The 25871-nt window shown below is 34.4% G+C and overlaps 1 protein-coding gene across 9 annotated transcripts in view; it reads right to left on the bottom strand.

The window, feature by feature from the left end:
* Positions 1 to 25871, bottom strand: part of DPH6 (diphthamine biosynthesis 6) — a 177770-nt gene that overhangs the window by 53253 nt on the left and 98646 nt on the right. For 7 of the 9 annotated variants that reach the window (XM_048947739.1, XM_048947733.1, XM_048947734.1 and 4 more), the window contains one exon: positions 7560 to 7802. The exons of the other annotated variants lie outside the window; for them this stretch is intronic. In XM_048947739.1, coding sequence (XP_048803696.1) covers positions 7560 to 7802 — 243 coding nt within the window. The remainder of the gene's footprint in view (positions 1 to 7559; positions 7803 to 25871) is intronic. 9 annotated transcript variants of the gene reach the window in all.

The raw sequence follows: 25871 nt of genomic DNA, 5'->3' as shown, positions 1-25871 counted from the left end.
AAATACTAACTCATATATATATGATAAAACATGCAAAAACATGTACCTGAATATTACAGTACATACCCGCTCACTGAAATCTGTTTGGTTTGTTTGTTTTCCATATTCCTTTTAAGTTACATGTAATTTTATCCATAGGTAAAGGGAATCTTAAACCTCTATCCAATCTATTGGAGTGCTAACAAGCTTTGAATTCCATGATTTAAGCATAATCTATGTTCTACTTAGGATAGGGAATGCATTAATTTTACTTAAACTCATGCTCCCTATACTCCAAATGTTACGTGCACATCTCTACAACGCAACGCATTGCTGTTTCAAGACCCATGACACCATTCTGTATGACTGCACTGCAGATGTAATTACTCCAGAAACAGCCACACATAGCTAGACAGCTTCTAGATCTGGAGTTAACTTGTTTTTAACTAACTTGAGACTCTAAGTTTTCAGTAGGCAAAGCAGAAAGACACAGGTAGTAGGAATGCTATTTACAGGAGTGTCAAGGGAGACACAGTGCAGGGGATGCAAAGGCCCTTAGATGACTGCTCTATTTTTTAAAAGTTCTAGTTCAGGTTAATTTACATCTTTCGGTATCAGAACACTTTATATATATCTGGCAAAAAAGGGTTTAAATTTAGATATTTAAAGCTGGCATCAAGATGCACAGTGTGAAATAAGCAAGGAACCCATTCATAACATATATATCAGATAAAATACCACAAATCTTTCTGCCATCACTTCTGCATTGTGAGCCACCAAGACGCATATTGTCATCAATCTGACTGGCACTCCTCACAGAAAGAAAGTCAATTATAGCACTCTTTGCTGGATTTGAAACTAGCATGGAACCACCTCTCATACCGAATGCTTACTAAAAAAAGAGAAAGCTACACAGGAAAATTTTTTAAGTTTGTCTCATCTTTGATCAAGAATTTACTGGAGAAAGAGGATGAAAAAAATAGATGAGGACAGAAAATAAGCGGGAGCAGACTACTGAAATAATTCAGAATGGAAAATGGAATTAATCTACAATATTACCATCTGAAAAAAGAAAAAGAATGTATAAAATGAATCGCTGAAGTAAAAGGTACATTTTATGGTCCTAGAGCTATTAATAAGTGCTGCAATTACATGAAATATTACATTCCTATGTAATTCTTTCTTCAATTGTTAACAAAAAATATTGTTTTCACTGTTTCATCAAAATTTTCCAAATCTCCCTTCACCATTTCATTTCACTTACAAATACAGGCAAACTAAAACTTCAAGGTGGTAACAAAACTTTATGTACTGAATATGTTAAATATTTCCCTATACATCTTTCTTTTCATAGAAATCAGAGATAACTTCAGATAGTTCTGGAAAATATTTCCCAGATTTTTGTGTATAATATCAAATCAAACTGAGAGCTGAAACTCACTTTTGTCATTCAGTCCTGATAATCAAGAACTGTATTTCAAAAGCAGGAAATGGCCTCTGAGTTATTCTGTGATTAAGGTCATGTGCTCTTGTCTCAGAGACAATACTAAATTACTACTACTTTGTCACGGAATGTAAATTTGATCAAGAACAGCCAAAACAAATACCTATTACACCAATTACCAAAACTGGAAAATGTTACTGGCCTAGCTATACTTATTCTTGCTGGGCTTTAGCAAGATGTAAGAATAATCAAACACAGCAGTTAAACAAGGTGAACGCCTGAAATCTTAATACATTACAGCATGTTTCTTCCTCATATAATTAAGAATGACAAAAGTAGATATTGTGAGGCATAAAAAATGTAGTTATGATCTTATTTATCTCAGCTAATCTAGTGGAGTCTGCGGCACAGACAGATGTGCAATGCACCACTTCAAATACACCAACAAAGTACTACAGGAATGATTCTCCACAGAAAGCCCATGGGAAGTGGAAAAAGTAGGTAGGGGCTGGACTCAGATTTGAACTAAATATAGTGAGAGCTCTATCCAAACAGCACAACTCAATCTCTATTGCATCTAGTGTGTACACAAAGTAAATTAGTAAAATTTTGCAGGCACACTCACTGTTATATCATTATACAATAATTATTTGGAATATTTCCATCTATCAATAATGCCATCTGTCCCATCCAATACAAATGGACTACAACCCATCTGGCTTATTTTTTCTATTGATTACTCTGCTGAATGAGTTAGCAAAACTGCTTTTAAAATTATCATATTACATGACACTGTCATTAAAAGATGTGAAGTAAAAAAAAACACACATGATAAGACTTAATTGGGAGTCTGTCAGCTCTTCTTCCAGAAAGTTTTAGCAATGCTAAATGCTTTTTTTTTTTTTCTCTCTTTTTTTCTTTTTTTTTTTTTTTTTAGATGGGGGCTACTTAAAATGCAAACTACTGGATTGGGCAGAACTGTTCCTCCACACTACCACACAATTGTTACTATCTCTGACTAACAAAGCTTCTTGAAGGTATCAAGAAGGTGTCAAAAGGTGTCTAAAGCATGCTGGTGAGAGCTTACTATTTATTAGAACTCCTAAGGAGACTGTGGAAGGAGAGTAGCTTAAAAATGGAGTGCTGGAAGCTGTTGATGGCTGGCACTTGTATTTGTTAATTCCAATTATTTTCCCTAGGTTTTGGCTTTGATTATATGTTTGTATAACCATCTTTATTCTGCTTTATTCTATTTTTACAGCACTGTTTTATCTTTTGATTTTAACTACTGCTTTCCTTAACTTTAATTTCTACAATGAACACTACTTAATAATAATGTAAACTTTCCTGTCTATCTGAGTTTCAGCTGGTACGGAATTGCTTTCTTCTGAGTGTCTGATATGGTGCTATGTTTTTGTTCTAGAAGAAATACAATATTGATAACAAATCAATGTTCATACTTGCTGCTGAGCAGTGTTGTACAGGGCCAAAGCTATTCTCAGTGAAGGGCCTGAGGAGTTGAGACAGGATTAGGACTGCTGACTTAAAGTGGCCAAAGGGATATTCTATACCATATGATATCACAGGGAAGGAGTTTTTTAGGGGATGGGAGTTCATCTGGATCTTCTTCACTGCTCAGGGCTGACTGAGCATTGTTTGGGGGAGATGGTGACCAATTATTTGTGCATCACATGTTATATATATATTCACATATATTTATATTTATATAGTCTATTATTCTCCTTTTCTCTGTTTTAGTAAATAATTTTATCTCAATCCATGAGTTCTACTTTGTGGGTCTTTTTTCTCAATTCTCTCCCTCCTCCACCCCATTGGGAAGGGGGAAGAGGCAGAGGAGGATTGTGTGGTGCTTAGCCATTTGCTAGGTTAAGCCACAAAGCCATCCACAGAACTTAAATTCTTACCTAGGCTCCCTTAATCTAGTTTCAGTTTCTACAATGCCCTGTTAGTTTTAACAAGGGAATCCTCTCTTGTGTATACTTAAAATGCTGAGCCTAAGATTTTTTGCCAGCCCAGTGATTTAATGTTTCTTTGGTGTAAGTCCTTACTGGGGTTGCTTTCTTATTCCCTTGCTGCTCATTTTTTCTTTCTCAACGGTGGATTCTTACTACAACCTTCCATCCCTCCACTAGACTTCTTATTTCTCTGCCCCTGAATAGTTATTCCAACAACAATGCAACTGCAACTGATGTAGCAAGAAGACAGAAGGAGAGGCAGGGTCTGTATTCCAGCTCTGTGGATATCATCCTTAATGGCTGGGCTTAGAGAGGCAATATTTGAGGCAATACTGGAGCAGTCAGGCTGCAGGGAACAGTGACTGGAGAAAAGACACTGAGTTCCCTCCTGGAGTGAGGGAAAGCGGGATGGCAGCAATGGATAGGAGCTGTGCAAATAGCAAGGAATTACGTGGAAGTACATAGTCAGAGACTGATTGAAGAAAGCAAGTAAATAGTTACTAGAAAGTCCAGCCTAGTTACTGTTGCTGTTGTCTCCCTCTTCCCATCCTTAACACTGTAAGATATATAATATATATCTTTATAATAGATTATATATATAATAGATTATATATAATATATATAATATATATATATTATAATGTATTATATGCATATATATATATATAATAACTCAACTGAAATTGTGGACTGGTATTATTTATGTAAAGGATATTTACCAGACATCACTATGTCACAGAATAATAATCATTTTTGATGCTCCAAAAAAACCCCTTGACAGTTGTGATGTCTATGCTCTAGTCACTTTGTTAAATACAATTACTTCAATCATAATACATGATAATTTCACTATTAAACACAGAATATTTAGCAAGCAGAAATGCAAAGTCTAAAATCTCTACTAAAATACAATTAAAACCATGGTTTATAATGTCTAGCTTACAAGAAGTGTTATGATATTCATTGTCTTGTTTTCCCTAATAAAATCTTTTTTCCATGGCTGACAGAAGAGCAATTTCAATTGAGACATCATTTGTTCCTATTAAGCAATCTGTAGGTTGTTATTGATTCATGCCTTTGACCACTGCTTTGAATAAAGTTCAAGAATAACAAAATACTTTTATGTTTGTCTGACTTAATTTACTTGCAGAAAACAGACTATTATTTCATTTCTATGATTCTATGATTCAGGCCACTGTATGTCCTAGAACTCTCTGTAGTACTATTGGCATAAAACAAACAAACAAAAAACTAAGATAAATAAGGGATGTGCTACTGATATTTTTAAACATAGATGCCTTCAGAATAAAGCTACTGTGTTCTGGCTTCCGGAAAGTGAGTATCTTACAGGCTCCTTCAAATAAAACATTAAGAGGTATGAAAAGTACATTTCCTGTTTTTATTGATTCTATGGAGGCAAGGAGAAGTGTAATATATTTTAACAGTAAGCTCTACTGTTTTCCCCTGTTCCCAGGGTAGAATCAGCCAAAAAGAACATTTCTCCTAATAATATGGCAGCTAGTACTTCTGCAAAACAAAAGCTCATTGATGAATATCTATTTAAATTAAATTAACAATTGCATGATCAGTTATATTTTCAGGAAATGATAGTTCCCTCTGGTTCTTTGCGATAGAAGTGTTTGAAACATCTTTTTCTGCGCTTTGCTGTTTACATAACCAATTCCTAATCATAAAAGTATGCATAGCATGAAAAAAATGCAATCATATCCATTGATGAAATGACAGGGAAATTGGAATATTCAGCTGATAATCCATCTTATTCCCACTGATATTTTAAATTTTTCCAATTTTTAGATCCTGTTGTGGTTCATATTACTCACCTCCTAATATTTTTGTACTATTTCTGATACTGTCATTAATGAATAAAATCTAATTAGCACAGAGCAAGATTCATAAGCACCCTACAGCAATGCTTTATACATAAATCCTCTAGGATGTTTTCTTTTAAACATTCCCAAAGCCTGTTAGGCAGCTAACTCTTCACAGGAGTATGTGTAGGCAGCAATCCATTCTTTAAGCTATGACTTGAGCAATCAGAAAGTGACACGAGTCAGATACTATTAACAACCCAAAAGCAAGCAATCTCATGAGGTGTTTCTGAAGTAGCTAAGAAGAAACTGTCTAGTTATGTCATTAAGTGTAAGACCTAGAAGACTATATAAAGAGCAGCTGGAATGTACAATAATTACAGAGTATTTATAAGATTCTACATGGAAAAAGGAAAATTTTCAAAGAACAGCAAAACATTACCAATCTGCCCTCAAATCTGTGCCTGTATATATTACAAATAAGGAAGTATGTGGGCTTCATGGTCATGGTACATGTTACTTATTAGTCACAGAACAAAAAACAGTTTCAGCTTTTCAAAATGACCAAGCTTTACAGGATCAACTCTGACAATATTGTCTCTACCCTAAATTAGCTTAATGATGCTATGACTCCATGCAACATCTCTAATTGCAGCCTCAAAGACATCATGAAATGGTAAATCTTATAAAAAATGACAGCTAAAGATAGTATACTGTTAAGATAATATTGAAAATGCACTGATGTCACACTTGCTGTTTCCATTTAAAGCTTGCAGCATTGATCTGTAAAACCCATAAAGTTGGCAGACTCAACATCATCTTAAGAACTATGCTAATATCTCCATGGCAAGTCTGAGAACTGGGTATAAACATAATTAGTAAAAACAAAGGCTGAGATCTTCAATAAGACACAAACTTTGGAACAATGTCCTTTACAGAAAAAAAACCTAAGACATGACTGAATTACAAAAGAATAAAATAGCTCTCTGTGTGATGGTCTTATTTAGAGGAACGTATCTTTCTGAGTTCCTTAAGTGATTCCAAACCAAACCATAAAAAGTTATTACCATTTTTCAGCAGCAGTCATAAAGATGAGGTTATTTCTACACTCTGCAAGTTAGCTACTTCTGAGAACTTTAAGTAAATAAGAACTTTAATAACTGACCTGTTTCAAATATACTGTAAAATTCAAGGCATTCACGAAAAATACTAGAACATAAAAAACACCTGACAGCATGCCCTAGAGTAGAAATTGCAAGGTGTAAAACAAACAGTACATTTTACAGTAAAAACAGAAATGAAAAATCAGATCTTAGCAGACCTGTAAGAGTGCTACAGAGAAGACTGGGATTCTTTCAAATTCAATACCCTTAGTCTTGGAGGAAGGTACTTAGGAGGATATCTTATTACAAAATCTATGTTAACTGTGTCAGCTTTCATGCAAGTCTACCTACTGCCTCAGAAAAACAGTGCATAGCACAGACAGACTGAGCATGAATTCAAACAGAAAGAAAAGGTTTGGGAAGCACTGTCCCTTCTAACAGGGCAATATTAACTATTAATGCATGCTATGCTTCCAGGCCACATATCTCCCAAGAAACTATAACAAAAAAAAATTCTATTAAGTTCCATAGCAATTATGTAGTAACTACTCTTGTTTACTCATTTATAGAGTAGCTACATTTTGTTTATAAGATTTGCGGTCATTACCTTTTTAATGCCTGCAGAGTGTTCTGTGGCTATTTAAGCAAAATGGTACGTGCATAACGGAAATGATTATGATATTATAAATCACTGGGGAAATTATTGTACTGTTAGAGATAATCTAGAGTCAACCAGTAAACTGGCATGTCCCATCCTGTTATAAAAGTTCAGCTGAATAATAAATAATAATAAGCAGCGAAATGCTAAACTCAGTTGTCATGACAATATTGCTTGTAAGAAAGAATGGGAGAAAAAATCTCAACAGAACAACTAACAAAAAGTTAAAGTGCCCTGTTCCTACTCTACAAAAATATATGGGCAGAGCTAATTCAAATAAGGTATTGTTCACATTTTTACTAGAGGAACTGACTGCTTTTTAAGAGTTTTTTTCCATATTGCTTTGGGAATTAAGACAAAGTTAGTGATGAATATAACTTTCTATTAAGCAATTTTCTTTCTCAATTGTGCACAACCACTTATGAGCCAGAACATAACAGCTCAATCAAACCTTATTATATTAGCTTTACTTGAACCACTCTGAAATGTACTGAGAAAATTCTGATATTACTACAAGACATAGGGAGGAAAAAGACAACTTAGAATGAGGGAGGTGGATATCACAGCTACCTTTTTACAATCTCTTAATTTCTTCTTCCAAATAGAATGAGCAACAGGAATGTGTTTGCTGTCGGTTACATAGCAGATCGCTGTGATCACATGGAGTAGCGTAGTCTTCTGGCTCATAGCCTGGAGGACTTTCTCAACATGACTGAGAGCAACTGTGGCCTCAGTCCACACACCACCACTAACAAGCTGCATAGTACACGGTACTAGGCCAATCTGTCCAGCACAGTAGAGAATATCTCCGACCTGGAGGAATAAATAAATAAATAAAATTATAGGATTACATAGGAAACAAAGGAAAAAAAAATCAATTTTCCAAGTAATTTCTTTCAGCATTGCTGTTCTTTGCGATCCTTTATCAGTCACTAAAAATGTAGCAAACGTCATTCTAAAGGTCAGTTTTGATAGGGCTTTATATACTTCACATGAATGCAGCACCATAATAAACTTTAAACTAACAGTTAATATATGGATGTATGCATCACCTCAAAGTAATATCCAACGTAACTGATTGTTTGTTTGTGTTGATGCCCCAATATGATTAAATACATTCTTGCTTTCTTTTAAGTAAGCTTAATTAGGGATGGGTTTATCTTTTGAAAACTGAATTAAATGGGTGGTCAGATATGCCACAAATATATGTTAAACCAAACTGCAATGCAGTTACCTTGGGCTGATTTTCCTATATTTTTCCAGCAACGCTGAACACCTGTTTTCTTGAAAGGAGGCAGAAAAGGAAATTTTTATTCTTACGATTCAGACATCTCAGAGATTTATTATAAAACCTTAATGTAAATATCAGAACTTTTCATCCTCTTATTCTGTACTTCTCTACAAGGTCTATACATTCCCTGATCAGAGAAGCAATGAATATTGTTCCAAATCAGGAGAAAACTAAACACAGAAGTGGGAAGTAAGGTGGGCGTAATCACCTTTGAAGACTGCACAGGAAGCAATTTGCTTTAGAGAGGGGAAATGGACTGAGCAAGATATCTTCAGAATTTTTTTTCCAGAACTTACTGTAAAAACTGTAAAAATTCTTTACAATTAAGAAAAATTTAAAAAGAAATCTGTGTCCTAGAAGACATGGCAATCAAACCATGTGACAGACCCATATGCAACTCCAAATCTGTCCTCATAACTGTCTGTGCCTCACAAAAGACTCACACATGTAACTATTGGAAGAGTATCTTATACAATTTGGCATACAAGTTCTATGATTAGCAGCTGAAGAGGGGGAGGAGGCAGAGAGGAAACATATCAACTGACACTCATCAACAATTTAAATTGTTTAAAATATCTGAAATATTGTTTTGATAATGCTATATATAATCCTGAATTTTGAAAAAAATATGCAAGTAATATTTTACTTTATAGGAACAAATGGTCTTTTTTTTTTTTTTCCTAGTGCTATTTTAAAATATGTGCCATTGAATGAGGGAGTCCAGCCAGCTATCAAGTGGCATACTGACAAGATGAGAAAAAAATTCAAGAAGATATGACTCAGAGAGGCACAGGTTTGTTTTAAAATTAAGCCATTTATTTCTACCTCTGCTAAGTGAAATCCATGTACCAGTCAAAAACTCTGATACAGGTAGTTAATAGTTTACAGAAAAAAATCACACTGGCAATATTTCTTCCTCTTTCTGTTGGGCTCCTGGTTTTCCATGCATTACCCATTTTAATTATTAGGTAGACAGAAGAGCTGTTCACCCAGTTCACTTCCTCTTTCTTGAACAGATTGTTTGAGACATAATATGAATACTAATTAATGATAAAATATCTGTCAGTGTTTTGAAATACGGACTAAGATAGCACTTTCTTAAAGTATCTTGGATAGTTCTGATACAATTAGCTACATTGATCATAAGCAAGGTCAAAAAATATCTCAGAAGGATTTGAGCAAAATTGGCACTGCTTTTGGCTCAGGTTCAGTGGGAATTTTGCAGAGTTCGTTAAAAAATAATTTTAAAAAAACCCTCTGTTCCTAACATACTTGTTTGTATCTTAAGCTGTAATTAATAGAAAAACAGAGTTCTCAACATGCTACTATGCTATGAAAGGGTGGATTCAAGGGGGAAGAAGGGGAAAAGGGTCAAAAGAGGCCACAGGTTTTGAGCAACTGTACTTCAGGGGGACATAATTGAGAGTAAAGAGGGGGGGAGGGATGTTCTCCTCATTCCCAGTGACTTGGTCATGAAAAGCAAATATAAATAAACAATCAGCAGGGGCAAAGTAGCAAACCAGTAAAAACACTGTTTTAGCAGATTTCAAGAGGTTGTCTCCAGAGTGTTTGAAGCATTATACAGAAAATTGTTAGCAGAGTAAAAAGTATTTAAAACAGGGAAGACTTTATAATATCTTTTTCACAGTGCTGAACAACAGGAGATGTCACAATGTATGGTGCCAGTCCTTGTGTTGTGAAAGTGTTCAGCAAAATGCTGCTAGAATGCTGCAACAGTTTATCCTTTTGGAGCATCTTCAAAGATAACACAAGATTTTTTCAGACTATAGATTCACAGTGTATCAACTCTAGAGGACTTCCATATTCAGTAAATTCAGCACCAAAACAAAACTACAATATAACGGATGTGTAATCATACACTGGAAGCTCCCATAAACTTGTAATTGCAGGATACCTCTAGATTTGCACTGAGTTGGTTCTTGTTTTGCTTGTTTTTGTTAACAAAGGCCAACAGCAACTACAGAAACTTTATAAAACTTTTCCTACTGGTATTATTAAAACTTGCTAGTGATTGACTAGCATAAATATAAAAGTGCAGAGATTTTTTAATAGAAACATTTCGACCATTCACCTATAGGTTTTTATGCCAATGTTAATATTTGCACTATATGAACCAATACACTTTTCTTTGAAAGGGTGAAGTCAATATGCAATTAACCAAACCTTTATTCTGAAGGCAGTATGGTGTCTGAGTGACTGCTGCCCTTTAACAGGTCAGGGTACACAAAAGATTCAGTGACCCTTTGACCTAACAGTGAAATAGCCTACCATTATGCTCAGTCAATGTAAATAAGCATAACTGACAATGTGCTAATAGGCTGCCTCTGGTCATCCATGTGTACCTCTGACCTTAATGAAGACCTAAATCAATTAATACTCCAGGCAATAAAGACCTCTGGCTGATTAAGTTAGCTAGAAATCATCTTTTCTAACAGGATTAGAGCTATAAGGTGGTGAACTTTTTATTTAATATATGATAATCCTTTCTTCCTAGGGCCCTTTTATTTTAGCTAATGATGGTAAAATTGCTTTTTGCAATGTGAAATCTTTTATTCAGCTACCCAATGTGAATAAAGTTTTGAAGGTACCATTTAGACAATGGTAACTGAAAGGCTCTGAGTTCATACTGTGAACACAAATTACATCTGATTAAAATGCTTCCAATACATCACAGTCTTCAATATGATGCGTGTGTTTTTTCTTAAACTATTTAGCCTACAAATGTGTAGGCTAAAAATTCAATAAATAAGTTGGTCATACATAGTTTAGCCTTATTCAGGTTCTCTTTGAGAAAATGAGTTTAACACCAGCAGCCAAAAGATGGAGGATATAAACCCAAATGAAAAATTAAAAAATTGTTTTTACTATCCTTAATTAAACAGAAATTGACTCACATAAAAATCTACTTATAACGTGAATAAGATGCTTGTATATTGCTCTCAAAAATGCAGAGCTTTCCTTTAATAAAATAACTGCTTCTCTTAGGTTCAAAACAGCATAAACTAATCAATGGTATCTGTTACTGCTTTCTTATTGAAATTTCTGTAACATTTCTGCAGCTTTCAGAGATTTGTAACTCAGTTCTCAAATGCTGTGACAGCAGCTAGCTAATTCTCAAGCTAAGTTGGACCTTTGTATGTTTCAAAATCTATTTGATTACCTAATCTGCATGACTACAGAATACTCATCTTCTTGTATTGTCCTTCACTATTACAATTTATATTATAAAAATGTGATACATTTTTTTCTGTTTGAACTTATATTTGTGCTTTCTAAGCCACAACAAACATCCACTGAGTATTTTTGTACCAAGAACTGACAAAAATACTGCACTTGTCTATACAGTTGTGTTTTCATAACTGTAATTTAGCAAAATTAACATACACTGTCCAACACTCATATCTGACACTGAGCAAATTTGTGCATTTCTTAATTAGAAACTATAGAAAAGAGAAGCACTATTTCCCATATTATGTACAAAAATAAATAGTTTAAACGGACTACTAAATCAACAGTCCATCTGAAAAAGCCACAATATTCAGTGTTATAAATATCAAAGCAACTTTTTAAAGTTCTTCTAAATATCTCTCATTCCTACTCTGTGCTTCCCAACCATGAATACCTGCTATCCTCTAAAATCCAAATAATTAAATAATGCAAATTAAGCCTTTAAACTGCACTGGATTTAAAGCAAATCATCAAAGCAGATACTCCTGAAGGTGTGTAGCCCCTTGAAGTTTATCGAAATGCTAAATGCACAGGCATGAGGGAGACAATCAGGTCACAAAGCATAAGAAAGATCAAAGACCAAAGTTTCAACTTCAAAATTATTATTTTTTTTAACTGTTCTAGACCATCACAGAAAACCATCATTTGTATACGTTTTGTATGTATGCATATGTGGCAAAGTGTTGGTTATATTCAAATTCTGACCCATGTTGAATCAATTTATTCAACTGATGGGAACAAAACCCACATATTTTTGATTTTTAGAAGGAAAAGATTCTGTAAGGATTAAAACTGAAATGTTCACATAAAAACATCTCAAAAGCTGTCATTCACTTTCCAGGGGAGTGTAAAACATAGAACAGAAACAAATTTAGCTTTTTAAGTCAGTAAATGTAGCCATGAACATTAGGAAATATCTCAATAAGGTGGATGAAAAAGCTTTGCCATATAATATATTCAAGTGAGCATGACAGCAAGGCTGAAGTCTGCTCCCAAACACTCATTGTAGTCCACGTAGAATATCCAAAACATAGGGACGAAATGAAGAAAATGGAGGTAAAGTGTATTATATTATGTATTTATATATATTTTGGTCAATGTCCTGTAACGGTGCACAGATCATATATTGTTCCTTCATGGAAAATTACAATTGGACAGTTCAAACACTTTATTGCCATAGAGGATAAACTGTTCTTCATGTCCAAAAGGATGGTTTTTTTCCACCCTCCAAAAACGAGCAGTCTTTGTATTGGAAAATGAGCAAGCTAATTAGAGTATTATTCTTTAATGCATTTCCTTCTTGGGACAGTGGAATTCTAGTATTCTCAACTATTAATCTGTCACCTTTTACAAAACCTACCATTTTCTCTGAAGCTTTGAAAAAAATCACAAGTTCTCACACAAGCACGTTAGCAAAATCTGGCAACTGTGAAAAACTGCAGAACATTCAGCTTTATGAACATACCTTATCTAAAAGATGGAGTAAAACTTCCAAACTGATTATCATTTACTCATTTCTTATTCATATCACTGTGGATGAAGATGCCAAGCCAAACAAATGAGAAAAAGAAGAACTTAGATTAATCTACTGCACACTAATTGGGCTGGGATGGGGAAGGAGAGACTTCATAAAATCAATTAATCAAGAAAAATAAAGGTATACTCACAAGGTCCAGAAAAACAATGTGGAAAAGATTAGTGTCTAAAGTTGTAAAGTGACAAAAATGACAATGTGGACATGGAATATTGAGCAACGGATATAAAATTTTAGAAAATACATCTTATGTCCAATATCATTGACTGCATTTTTGAATTACAATTACATATGCATAGATAAGGAAATTTAATAGTTGTAATTCATTTGAATTCTTAAAATATCTGATTCAGCATCTTTGCAAATTATTTTTAACTCCGCTAATTAAAAATGCTGTTAAATAGCTGATAGGCTGTGAGGAGAGAGTAATGAAAATGCCAGTGTGCTGAACTGGGGTGCCGTAGGGATTGGTATCAGGCCTGACTTTATTTAACATCTTCATTAAGTCAATGGAAGAAGGCATTAACAGCATGGTAATGAAACTCATGAAGGATACTAAACTAGAATGTACACCAATAGAAATAATAAAAACGGACATAGATTTGAAATACAGGCAGAAAATAACAATATGAAACTTAGGAGAAATGAAAACATATACCAGAACATACGGCAAAAATATTTTGAATCACAGATATTCGTATCATGGAAGAAAACTTGACTGCAGCAGTGCTGAGCATTGTATCATAACTCTTCCTAACTAGTAACAAATTAATTATAATATTAAAGAAGATTGTTTCTGTCTCTGTTCTCATGAAACAGGTTAGACTTATCAGATCTACCAAATATTTGTTCTAGAACAAGTAACACTAATCCTTGGATAATGGAGTAAAATTTTCTAAAGAGTCAGTAACTGACATCATATTTTACGATTTTAAAAATAATGTTGTAAGAGATGATGTCACATCAAAGTTTCAGATAACTGCTCAGTTTTTAAGTACTTTTTTAAAATTCCTAACAGTTAATCAATAACATCGATTTTCATCTAATAGGCTAGAACTGCTGAACTCAAAGTATGAAAAACATTTTAATCAGCTAGGGTAAGGATATAAAAAATAAAAATATACACTTTTTGTTTTCAAATAGAAAATATCTAAACCTTGCATGAGTTTAGATAAACATCCATTTGATGCTCCAAGACAGTTCATTCATGATTTTGCTACTTATGACTATTATACTAAATTTACTCTGATGGGGATAGGTTCATAACATCAGCATTCTTTCTTTCTCAGTTCTGCGTATGAAACAACAACAACAACAAACAGTATAATTGGAATGTTCTCTCTTTGATTTCTACATTTTTCTCTGTCTATACTTTGAAGGGAATGGTTCTAGAGGAACAGATAGCATATATAAGAGCGGGACAATAAGGTTCTTCTATCCATGCACAATATCTAAGGGAACATAAAACAGAGAAAGTGATGCAACATCCTTATATATTTACTTGTGCTTATACTACAAGCCTTGTCTCTACCTTTTTTCCTTAAACAGTAACGTACAATACACTTAAGGGTCTCATCATATCTTGCTCACATTAATTGCTGCTGTTACTGGAAATGTCCACTTACAGTAAACTAAATCATCATGTAATCTACAACTGCAGTGATAAAGCAGTCCAATAAGTCACATTAGAAATTTCTGGGTTGAAGTTTCATAAGGTTTATTCATATTTCCAGTTAACTAGTGGAAACTTCTACCACCCTATCCTCCCTTATGGTTATAAGAGTGTTACTGCTCAAGGCTGTAACATTTTTCTGGAATTCGGGATCCAAGAAGAGTAAAGACTGTAGTCATAAAATACTATGAAGTTAGTATTTTCCCTTTCCTACCTGATGGATAACTAGGCAGAGAAAATACTCTGCACTGAAAGATAAAACCTGTTCATTCCACTACAATAATTCCCTACAAAATGCACACTGTATGAAACACACTAACACCATGATATTCCATTCTTGCAGAAAAGATTGCTTTCCCAGACAGCACTTGGCTTAAAATTCTTACTGAAAACATGCCTTTCATGAATGTCATTGGATACTTAAGGTAATGGTTTGTGATAATTGGGAGAAAGGAAAGAAATAGTTTCAGAAAATCAAGAATTGGTTTGAAAACAGTTAATTATATTGACAGTATTACTAAGCTGGAAGTGATAATTCTTAGTTTAGCAATTTAGTGTGGCTTCACACTTCACCTATTCTCCGTGTATATGCAGTCTAACAGGAATTTTACTTATGTCTGTGACTATGTAATAAGCAAAATTAAATTTTGTGTCAAAATTAATTTGTGTCAAAGACTATTCAGTGCACAAGTCCAATTTATAATAGATATCCCCACCACCTCCAAGTGGGAAAGAGAAGTGACTTATTTGTCACAGCTATACACATATGTACAGTCTATGCTATAGCAACACAAATAGCATATACAAAATATATATTTCATTGCTATTTACAGTGATATTTTACCTATTTATTCGTATTGTGGTGGTAAGACTTTATTCACTTTGAAGTACAATGTTTAAAACTTACTTAAGCACAAGAAATGATGACTTCGAAACAGTGTCAATGGTGTTATCATTGGAAAATCTTTGAACTTGTTATTTGAATTTCATAAATAACCAATGGAGCAACTCTTCAAAAACAGAGTCTGTATCAAAGCAAACTATTTAAATATATAATTTTGCTTTTAAACTTAGGAAAATTATAGGCATTTCACAGAAAATATGACCCAGTATGTCAAGACAAACGTCTAATACTTTTTTCTTCCAGTCTAACAGAAAAAGCTTCTAATTATCAATGAAACAGTATTTTAAAATTATTCAAACTGCCAAAAATAATAATGGAAACTGTCCCGTATAAAACTTATAGACTATTTATCTGACATACAAGATTGAAATTGAATGACTTAAATGTATGTACAAGTGTTGTTTTGAGGTCTGAAATTTTTTTTTTGTTGTTTAAAAGATTGCTCTTTTGTTGTTTTTTTTTTTAGTCTAAATTCAGCCAGTAAGAATTATTTGCTAAGAAGTCTGGTTAAATACAGTTAATATGTAGCACCTTTCAATCTGTTATTCCAGAGTTTGCATTTGACAGTGTAAGTCTTCTCAACACTTAACCACAAGCGATACAGAACCTGCAACTTGGGCCAGGAGTTAAATTTTATAGTTCTTACAGGGAAAAATATTATGTTTTTGAAAAAAAAAAAAAAATCACATGCTGATAGTGAATAATTAAGTGTTCAAAGCAAAGAAAAATGAACTTTTTCTGTGATGCACGTTTTGAACTTCCAATAGCAAGTCCGAGTCTTCAGAATAGCTGTTAGAATTAGGAAGGATGCTAATAGGGAATGAAAATGGGTAGGAAAGAATTATAGATGTAATAAGAAAAAAGGTGGAGAACCAGAGTAGTTCCAACTAAAGGTTTTAATTATAATGTCAATCCACAGTATCACAGATGTTAAAGAAATGCAATTCACTGTACAACATGACTTTGTAAAAATGATGTCATTCTTTGATTTCATGCAAAACTTAGTAGAAGCAGCGAGCTGCTTACTGCAGGACTAGGCCATGGATGTAGATAAAGATAATTGTGAGATTCATATGCCATAACTCTTTAAATAACAATTAGAGAATAATAGATCTTTACAGCTCAACACCTTCCCAATACAGGAAACAGGGAGTTAACCAGTGTACCTAATTTAAAAAAAAAAAAAATTTAAAGGAGGAATAAATCTGCTATAGGGAGCTGGCTTGATAGACCTTTGAAGGTCTTCAAAACTCTCACTAATATGTTATTCTCTCAAAAATATTCCCATAATTCTGCTGCCTCCCATCATTCCTTGCCTCGAGATTCATCTGTCAACTTTGATGCATCTTTTAAAGTACCCCTCCAAGCCTAAAAACCGTGACTACAGACCACAGAAGAGAACTCTTTGCTTTGAAACTAGCTGATCAATCAGAAGATCATTTACCTGCAAGCATTATTTGGTGAAGCTAAAGCGGCACATCAACCAGCAGCATCTGAAGGCTGAGGCAGCAAAACGTCAACAACAAATTGTCATTGGCATTCCATTTATGAGCCTTCAAACAGCATCAGATCTTTTCCATGAGAAACCAGATCAGGTCAGACTGGAGCTGAATATTTCTTAACAAGCTAACCATCAAAAGAACTTACGTTATAATAAAAAGGCTATCATTTGTTGATTTGAATATCAAAGGGATCCACTGCAAACTCCCAGTCTAGAAAAACCTCCCTAAGCTACACCAGACAGGTGTTTAATAATCTATTATTAAGGCACTATTTTAGGTTACTCAGAATCATAAAAAATAGCTGTAACTGTGAAGCTGCAAATGGGACTGCACAAAGAAATGAATGCTATTAACATACTATTAACAATTCAAAAGAATGAGTTGACATACCAATCAAACTTGTTAATTGACTGTCAATGGCCTGTCCCTGAATATACAACATGACTGCATTATATATTTCAAATGCTGACAGGAAGACAGTTTCATTTGCATTAACTTCATAAACTGATCAACAACCAAACTGCCACATACATTTATAATGGGAAGCTGAATCATTTCAATATTCATGCAGCTCTGTAATTGTAAATTAGGTACTGGCAAACAATACAATACTGTACATACTCTAAAATATCCTAAATTTCTCTGACCTAGTTTATTAAAAAAAAAAAAAAAAGAAAAAGAAAAAAAAAAAAGAGAGAGAACATGGAAAAAAGTTGTCTCTTACAAAGATGATTATTACTTTAATTTATGGTTCATGCCTTAGGCAAAATTTGCTTGCAGCCTATTTTGCAGCCATATTTTATAACGCTACTGTAGATGCATAACTGGTCTGCGATATATGAGGTGCACAAAGTGATGTAAAATTTTCCTTGCTTTCTTTCTGTGAAGTGTAAATGTCATTAAAATGGAGTAAATCTGTAAAAAAGTGAATGAAAATCTGTACTATTTCCCTGCTATGACAATAAGCAGATGTCAGCACTAAAACCACTACAACTTTCTAATTAGATATCGAAACATGTAATCTAAAGTGGAAAGTATTGTTCTTGCACATCCTTCCTTGTGTCCTAGAATTTATTGCCCTCAAAGGTTCTGTCTATGTAAAGCATGTTGACCAAAAATATCTCATAATTACAGCCGTTCAGTTTCATTGGGATTGACAGTGATAGCAGCTGAAATGGCTGTAACAGCACTGCCATTTTAGACAAATGGTTAGTCAGACATACTCTGACGAAAGTCACAAATCACAGTAGTTGTAAGAGCAGAAGTGTTTCTTATACTCCTACGTGCATTTATCAACACAGTAGAAGTGATCATAGGCTGACAGTAACAGGAAAGCTACAAAAAAGAAATCCGTAACAAAAGACAGAGATGAACACTTATCTCATTTAGGATCTCCCACTGCGATATTTAGGATATTGCACTTATTCTTATTGAAAAATATAGCTAACAGTTAAGCCTTCTAATATTGTCATTACCAACTTTGTATATAACTATCTATTTATATGGTTTGATTGTATAGGGTAGATATGAAAAAAGAAATTTGTTTTTATTTGTTCATGAAGTGCTGTAGGCATATTTATCACAGTTTATACAGAAATAATAGCATTGCTTTGAGAACTGGAGAAATGAAGCTAAGTAGAAATGTCATAAATGAGGATTAAGTCATGAGGCTTTAAAAAGGTTCCACTGAAATCTAAGTAGTAATTGATCAAAAATTCTGAAGTTGTCAGGTCAAGAACATTCCATCTCTATCTGTATGACCTGGAGGGAACATAAGCAAGTTTTAAACACCTCAACAGTAAATGCCTGTTGTCTTCTTTTGCTCTCTTTTATTACTACTACTTTCATCCTATCAATACAGCAGCCATTTCCCGGACTTTAAAGTTATTGCAAGAAGAACCATGCACTATACACCAGCATAACCATACAGATATCACATAAATGTCAAATAAATCTGCAGTCATGACAATCTTCTCCTGCATTTCTTTTCACATAAAGCATATCAGAGGACAATTTCTGTGAGCTACTATATTTTAGACTTTATTATTTGTACTACAGATGTAAGACTGAGAAGCAAAAAATATTCACATTTATTGTTCTAGCAATTGCAATTGAAGAGTAGAAAGATTAACAAATGGAAATATAAATCCATTTGAAAAGCTGGAATATAGAGGAGTCACTGTGGTGACAGCAGTCCCAAATCATCCTAACTGATAATCACAAAAGATTATTTATACTACAAAGTAGATATTAGCTTTGATATCTTCCCTGAAGTATAAACTGAGTAACTGTCATACTGAACAACATCTTATATGGGTACTGCTAAGTTCTTACACTGACAATATGGGCATCCTTACAGCTGCAACACTCCATCAGATAATCAGTTTAATATACACAGTATGTCATTAAAAGCTTTTTATTAAACCGTCAAGGTAAGAACATCTCATCACTAGAAGGATGTAGTATCTATAAAACCAACCATCATAGAAGAAGCTGGTCATTTATGTGCTAATAGTAACATACAGCTACAGTGAATTCAGCAATTCATGCTCCAAGATTTATGAATATTGATCATAAAATATATACACATACACAGCTAAAATACACGCACACAAGCACATTACTGAAACACAAATTGTGAAGGATATTCAAATTTCAAAAAGGCACTTTATTCATTATAAGAAGCTGTAGTTTGACATAATTGCTTCAAGATTTACATTTTAAATGATCACTTGCTAATTTACTGAAATATACATACTCAATGAATTTTTCACTATCTTTGCTGAAATATTCCTGACTTTCAATTGCCTCTGACCAGCACAGATTATCAGGGTGGGGATAAAAATTGTGATGCATCACTCCTGTTCTTAAGAATGAAATTGTAATAGCAGTTCAGACCAGCAAAGTGAAACAAAACTATGCATGAGTTTAAACCATCAATAAATTTCTTGTTATTCTACTACTATAGTTTCTGAATAATTAGATTAATGTCAGAACTATATGTATAATACAAGACTAATGTCTAAATTTCATTTATAGAATTCAAATTTATTGCTGCCTTTTCAGAACTTAGGAAAAAATAATCTTGCAGATTTGTTATTGTTCAAAAGAAGAAACCTTAAACTTCACACATTGTAAGCCACAGACAACTTAACCAAGACTCTTCGGGCAATTCCTTAAATACAGAATAAGATCTGACAGATTGCTTCACAGGAGGGAAAAGCCCAGAAAGAAAATGTTCAGTGAATGTTTAGTAATCTATCCATCTAAGAAATATCCAAAGCCTTTCCATCCCACAAGGAGAAGACTGAAAGACTAAGCACCACATAAACTTACCATAATATAGATCTCTTTTTAACCTTATGTGCTCTTTGTCCAAGGGCTGTGATCCATATAATAACTCCAGAAGATATACATATCCAACAACATTTGTAAAAGTTCTGTTTTGCATGATTAAAATTCACTTACTCATCAAGACAGTTAGAACAAAGTTGAACCATAAGGAAATAAAACCAGGTTTGTCTCATGTGTATTTTTGTCACAGAAAGAATTGCAATATTTGTAAGTCACATCCCTAGCATGACAAAAAGTAAATAAGTTTCCTGTAACAGAGTTGCAGTTAGTGCTAATGTATTATTTACTACACTCATCTCAACTTTCACAACAACCCCATCCTGTTCAGTTGTCATTAATATAATTACCCCTTTCCCAAAGCAGTTGGGTGTTTGAGTTGGTTGAATTGGGACATACAAAAAAAAGTAAACACAAGCCTTTGCAGCTGGTGGCTAAACATTGCCAATCTTGTGTATTGGGTATTCAACCTTGATTGGGCAGTTCTCAGGTTGCTCCATATGAGACAAATGTCTCACCAACATTTTAAGGTTGTAATGCCCAATTTTTCATAGCAAGAATGTCATTGCAACTTATTCCTTTAAAACGTTCATGACTTTTACTGTCATGAAATTAGACTATTGCAGAAGGCTTTTTTAGTCCCTAACAATGTAGGAGGGTTTCTTCCTATTATAGAGGCATTCAGTTTTGCTTTCCTACCTGGTAAAACATGAAAATGATTTTCAGATACATCAAATGCATGTTAAATATCAACAGAATTGAAGTCTGCTGTCTTTCTTCCGCAAAATCAAGTATGCGATGCAATTTACAGTATCTAACTGATCCAACTCAAAATCTGGCAGTTATGAAGCCAAACTGCAGTATAACTTAAACTATACTATTATTATTGCTTAAGGCTAAACACACAGCTCAGAAGTCTACCACATTCCTAACAGGAATATCACTGATAAAACAGCAAAAACAAAAGAAAATAGCAGAAAACAGCTGTTGTTTCAATCTGAGATTACTATATGACAAAAACATGGTGCAACAATCCAATTTCCAGTTTGTATCATATATCCCATAACTCATGATGCTTAACAAGTATATGAATGTGCTATGTCATTTCCATAGACATTTCAAAGTACGTTTAAAATTTTAGTGTTGAACAATTTAGTTTATGTATATCTTAAGAATTCATACTTTATTTTCAAATGCCAAAACCTACCATATCAAGAGTAGTAAGCCCTAACATGAAACCATTACCATATACCAAAAACACTCCACTAATAAGGTTCCTAGGTTTGTTACTCAGCTACAAATGTTGCAGAATTTTAGCCTAAGGTTTCTCAAGTCTTCCTTATAGACACTGAATAGAAGATCCTTGAAGACTTATGGATGATGTCTGTTTAGGTTCTCAAAGACCATACTGAATTTTGGTTCTTGGAAAATGACAATTCATAGTTCACCATGAGACATTAAAGAAGGTCTGTCTTTCTGCAGTATGTGTTTTTGGGTACACACGCATAAATATATATATACATCTAAGAAATTAAACATAAGCATGCTATCAACACTATCTTTATATACTATGTATACTCATGCTACAGGCTTTCCATTCAGAAAATGCAGAATATAGAGACGATGGGAAGACTCTTAAGAGCTTCAGTGATCTCCATTGAATTTAAGCATGAAAAGATGATCATGCGTGATAAATCAAGATACAAAATTACTAAGTTACAGAGATCACAAATCAGTAGGAAAAATATGCAAATCTAGAAATCACCTGAAAAATTCAATTTTGCTGAATAGTCAAATGACGTTTCTGAAGCTCACTGCAATATAGCGGCAAGAAGAACCTCTATGATGAGTGCAGAAAAAGTAATTCAGGATGAAATATGTTAGGAACTGCTACTGATTTTTGTCTACAGGAGACATACGCTTCAACAAAACCATTTCACAACACCGAAGTTTGGAAGTTTACTCCAAGCTCAGATTGAGGAACACACTCTTAGAAGAATCAGACTACACATTTGTGAGTTAGAATTCTCCCTGAATTTTGTCACTTCAAATTCAAAAGTTAATCATTTCCACAACTCAGTCTGACTCCACAATCTTTATTTTAATCTTTTATATATCCAATATTAGATACTATTGCCCTGGTCAAATCCAAAACTCTCTCCTGTGCTAAAATGTAAGCCCACAAGCAGTTTCAGTTTCAATCCTTATCGATTTGACCCTCCTGGTTACTGAGTTTTAGAACCCATCAGCTAAATAATACATAATATTAACATCATTCATGGACGTGCACCCAATATCAACATCAACTGTGTATTTCATGTGTGACATAAGTACAAATTGGATCTGCAACTGCAAGGCTATTACATCTGAAATTCATAGAATCATAGAATGGTTTGGATTGGAAGGGACCTTTAAGATCATCTAGTTCCAACTCCTCTGTTATAAAAGCAGGGACACCTCCCTCTAAAGCAGGTTGCTCAAAGCTCCATCCAACCCGGCCTTGAATGCCTCCGGGAAGGAGGGATTCAAAACCTCACTGGGCAACCTGTTCTAGTGTTTCACCATCGTCAAATAATTTCTCCCTAATATCTAGTCTAAATCTATCCGCTTCCAGTTTAAATCCATTTCCCCTTGTCCTGTTGCTACCTGCCCTTATAAACAGTCCTGCCCCAGCTTTCCTGTAGGCCTCCTTCAGATACTGCAAGGCCACTATAATGTCTGCTTGGAACCTTCTCCAGGCTAGAGAGCCCCAGCTCTCTCAGTCTGTTGCCACAGCATAGGTGTTCCAGCCCTCTGATTATCTTTGTGGCCTTCCTCTGGACCTGCTCCAACAACTCCATGTCCTTCTTGTGTTGGGAGCTCCAGAACTGGATACAATACTTCAGGTGGGGTCTCACAAGAGCAGAGTAGAGGGGCCGAATCACCTCCCTTGACCTGCTGGTCCATTTCTCTCGATGCAGCCTGGGATACTGGGCCTTCTGGGCTGCAGGTGCACATTGCCATTCCATGCTGAATCTCTCATGAACAAATACCCACAAATCCTTCTTCTCAGGGCTGCTCTCGAGTCATTCTCTGCCCAACCTGTATTTGTGATTGAGATTGCCCTGACTCAGATTGAGGACCTTGCACTTCATGAGGTTGGCATGGGCCTATCTCTCAAGCCTGTCCAAGTCCCTCTGGATAGCATCCCTTCCCTCTAGCATGTTGACTACACCACTCAGCTTGGTATGGTCTGCAAACTTGCTGAGGGTGGACTCAATCCCACTGTCCATGTCACCTACAGGGATGCTAATTAACACCAACCCCAGCACTGATCCCTGAGGAATGCCACTCGTCACCAGTCTCCACTTGGACACTGAGCCTTGACCGCAACTCCAGCCAATTCCCTATCCATCCCTCATATCCATTTTTCTCCAACTTGGCCACCAGGATGTCATGCAGGACAGTGACAAATGCTTTGCACAAGTCCAATTTCTGCCCCAAGTCCTAATAGTGTAAGTTTTTCCAACAAATTTACCTCAGTTCTTAAGTTTTGCTTATACATACACATCATATGCCCACACTAAATACTTCCATGCGCTTCCACATCTAACTAGCAACAGGACAGTGGCAACAGGATTGAAAAACAGAATTTCTCACACTACATCTTCTGCAGCAGGAAAGTCACAATACATAAATACATTGTTTTGTCTAACTTTAATAAATGCATTGTCTACTGGACTGCGAGAAAGAATTATATTTAAATTATATATACTCTCAACTCTCAGCCAACTCAACTTCACAGAGAAATATTGTCCTCGGTGTAGTTGTTTTTCAACAAACCATGGGCCTAGTCAAATTTTTCAAGGTAGTTTCACCTGGAACTGTAAGTAAAATAGAAATTTAAGCTTTTCTTTTAAGATAAAACAAACAAACAAAAAAAAAACCACATTTATTTTAACTTAAACATAGAAATTTTCAAAATTTTAATCTTTTATAATCATGGTTGGAATTGATGACCTTGAAAGTGTTTTCCAAACTAAATTATTCTATGATTCCAGATATATGCCATGAGGATTCTCTTTCAAAACACAGCAAAACCTTGTAATTTTTTTTGCAAGACATACAGTTCTTGAGACTGTAACTATTAATGGTTAACTATTACACGAGTTAAAATAAAGATCTGAATCAAATAAATGAACATTACTCACATCTGTATGCTTGAGCTCTTATAATAAAGGACCCCATCTTTACAATATTTGAAATAGTTCAAAACTATCCCAAACTGTTCAGTATAATGTTGAAAAACAGAATGCAAAAGCAAAATTAATGCTTCCTAATACATAATTATCATATTTATATAAGCACTTGATATAGAAATGACTCAGATGGAGGACCTCACACTAAAGTCTAAATGGCAACTGTTTTCAACTGTTCTTTTGAGGTCCACAGTTGCATCAAGCCATGTTCATAACTAAAATCTTAAATCAAATAGAATGTGTGTGGCTATCAGGAAATCTATAACCACAACAGAAAATATTTTAATCCTTACTGTGAAGTCAAATTGTTAAGAAGAGACAGTTTCCTATGTGAAATTTCTCTATTGTTAAAAATGCTCTGGATACAATCTTACAGTGACTCATAAGCTGGTATAAATTTTAGAAGTCTGCACAAGTCACTGTAGACTAGAGGGATTTGGAAGAAGAGACTGTAATTTGCAGCTGTTATTTGTATGTGTCGTGTTTTAAAGAACAGTAAAGAGAAAGGAGAAATTACTTCCTCTTTCCAATTCTCAGTTTGCTTTCATATGCTTAAAATAAGCATGGATTCAGGATTTGGAGCTCTTGCTGGAAGATGCATGCAGGGTTTCTAAACAAAGTAAAGAATTAATACTATTAAACAACTATTAGCTACAATTAAACTCTTTGCACCTGCTATAGTTTCCATGGAAATAAATAGGAGGCATTACTTTTGAAGTAGTTTTTTGTTTTCTTCCCGCCCCCCCCCCAAAACCTCAACAGCCTTACTACGTATGCATACTTCTGAATTTTGACTTTTACAGATGTCCATGTTGTCAATATTGCTCAGCAGTTAGCAGCTCCCAGGGAGAAATTGAGAGCTCAGAAAAACTGAAAATGTTATATGCTGAAGAGTAATCTAATAATATATAATAACAATATAAAAATACAGTTGGTTAACTACCACTGTACTGACAACAAAGGATTTCTATTTTAAATAACTGTCATGCTGACACATCCGGAATACCAGTTAAATAATGAAGGTAGTTAATTTTTTTTTTTTTTTTTTCGATTGAAGAAATCAATTTTCTATAATTGGAAGGAAAAAAAACCAAACAACATAGTAATAAAAATTGTGTGTAAGGCCAGCAGACAAAATTTC

Source organism: Lagopus muta, chromosome 6, assembly GCF_023343835.1.
Source record: "Lagopus muta isolate bLagMut1 chromosome 6, bLagMut1 primary, whole genome shotgun sequence".
Taxonomy (NCBI): domain Eukaryota; kingdom Metazoa; phylum Chordata; class Aves; order Galliformes; family Phasianidae; genus Lagopus; species Lagopus muta.
Note: the sequence above shows the minus strand (reverse complement) of the source record. Positions and strands in the feature narration are given on the sequence as shown.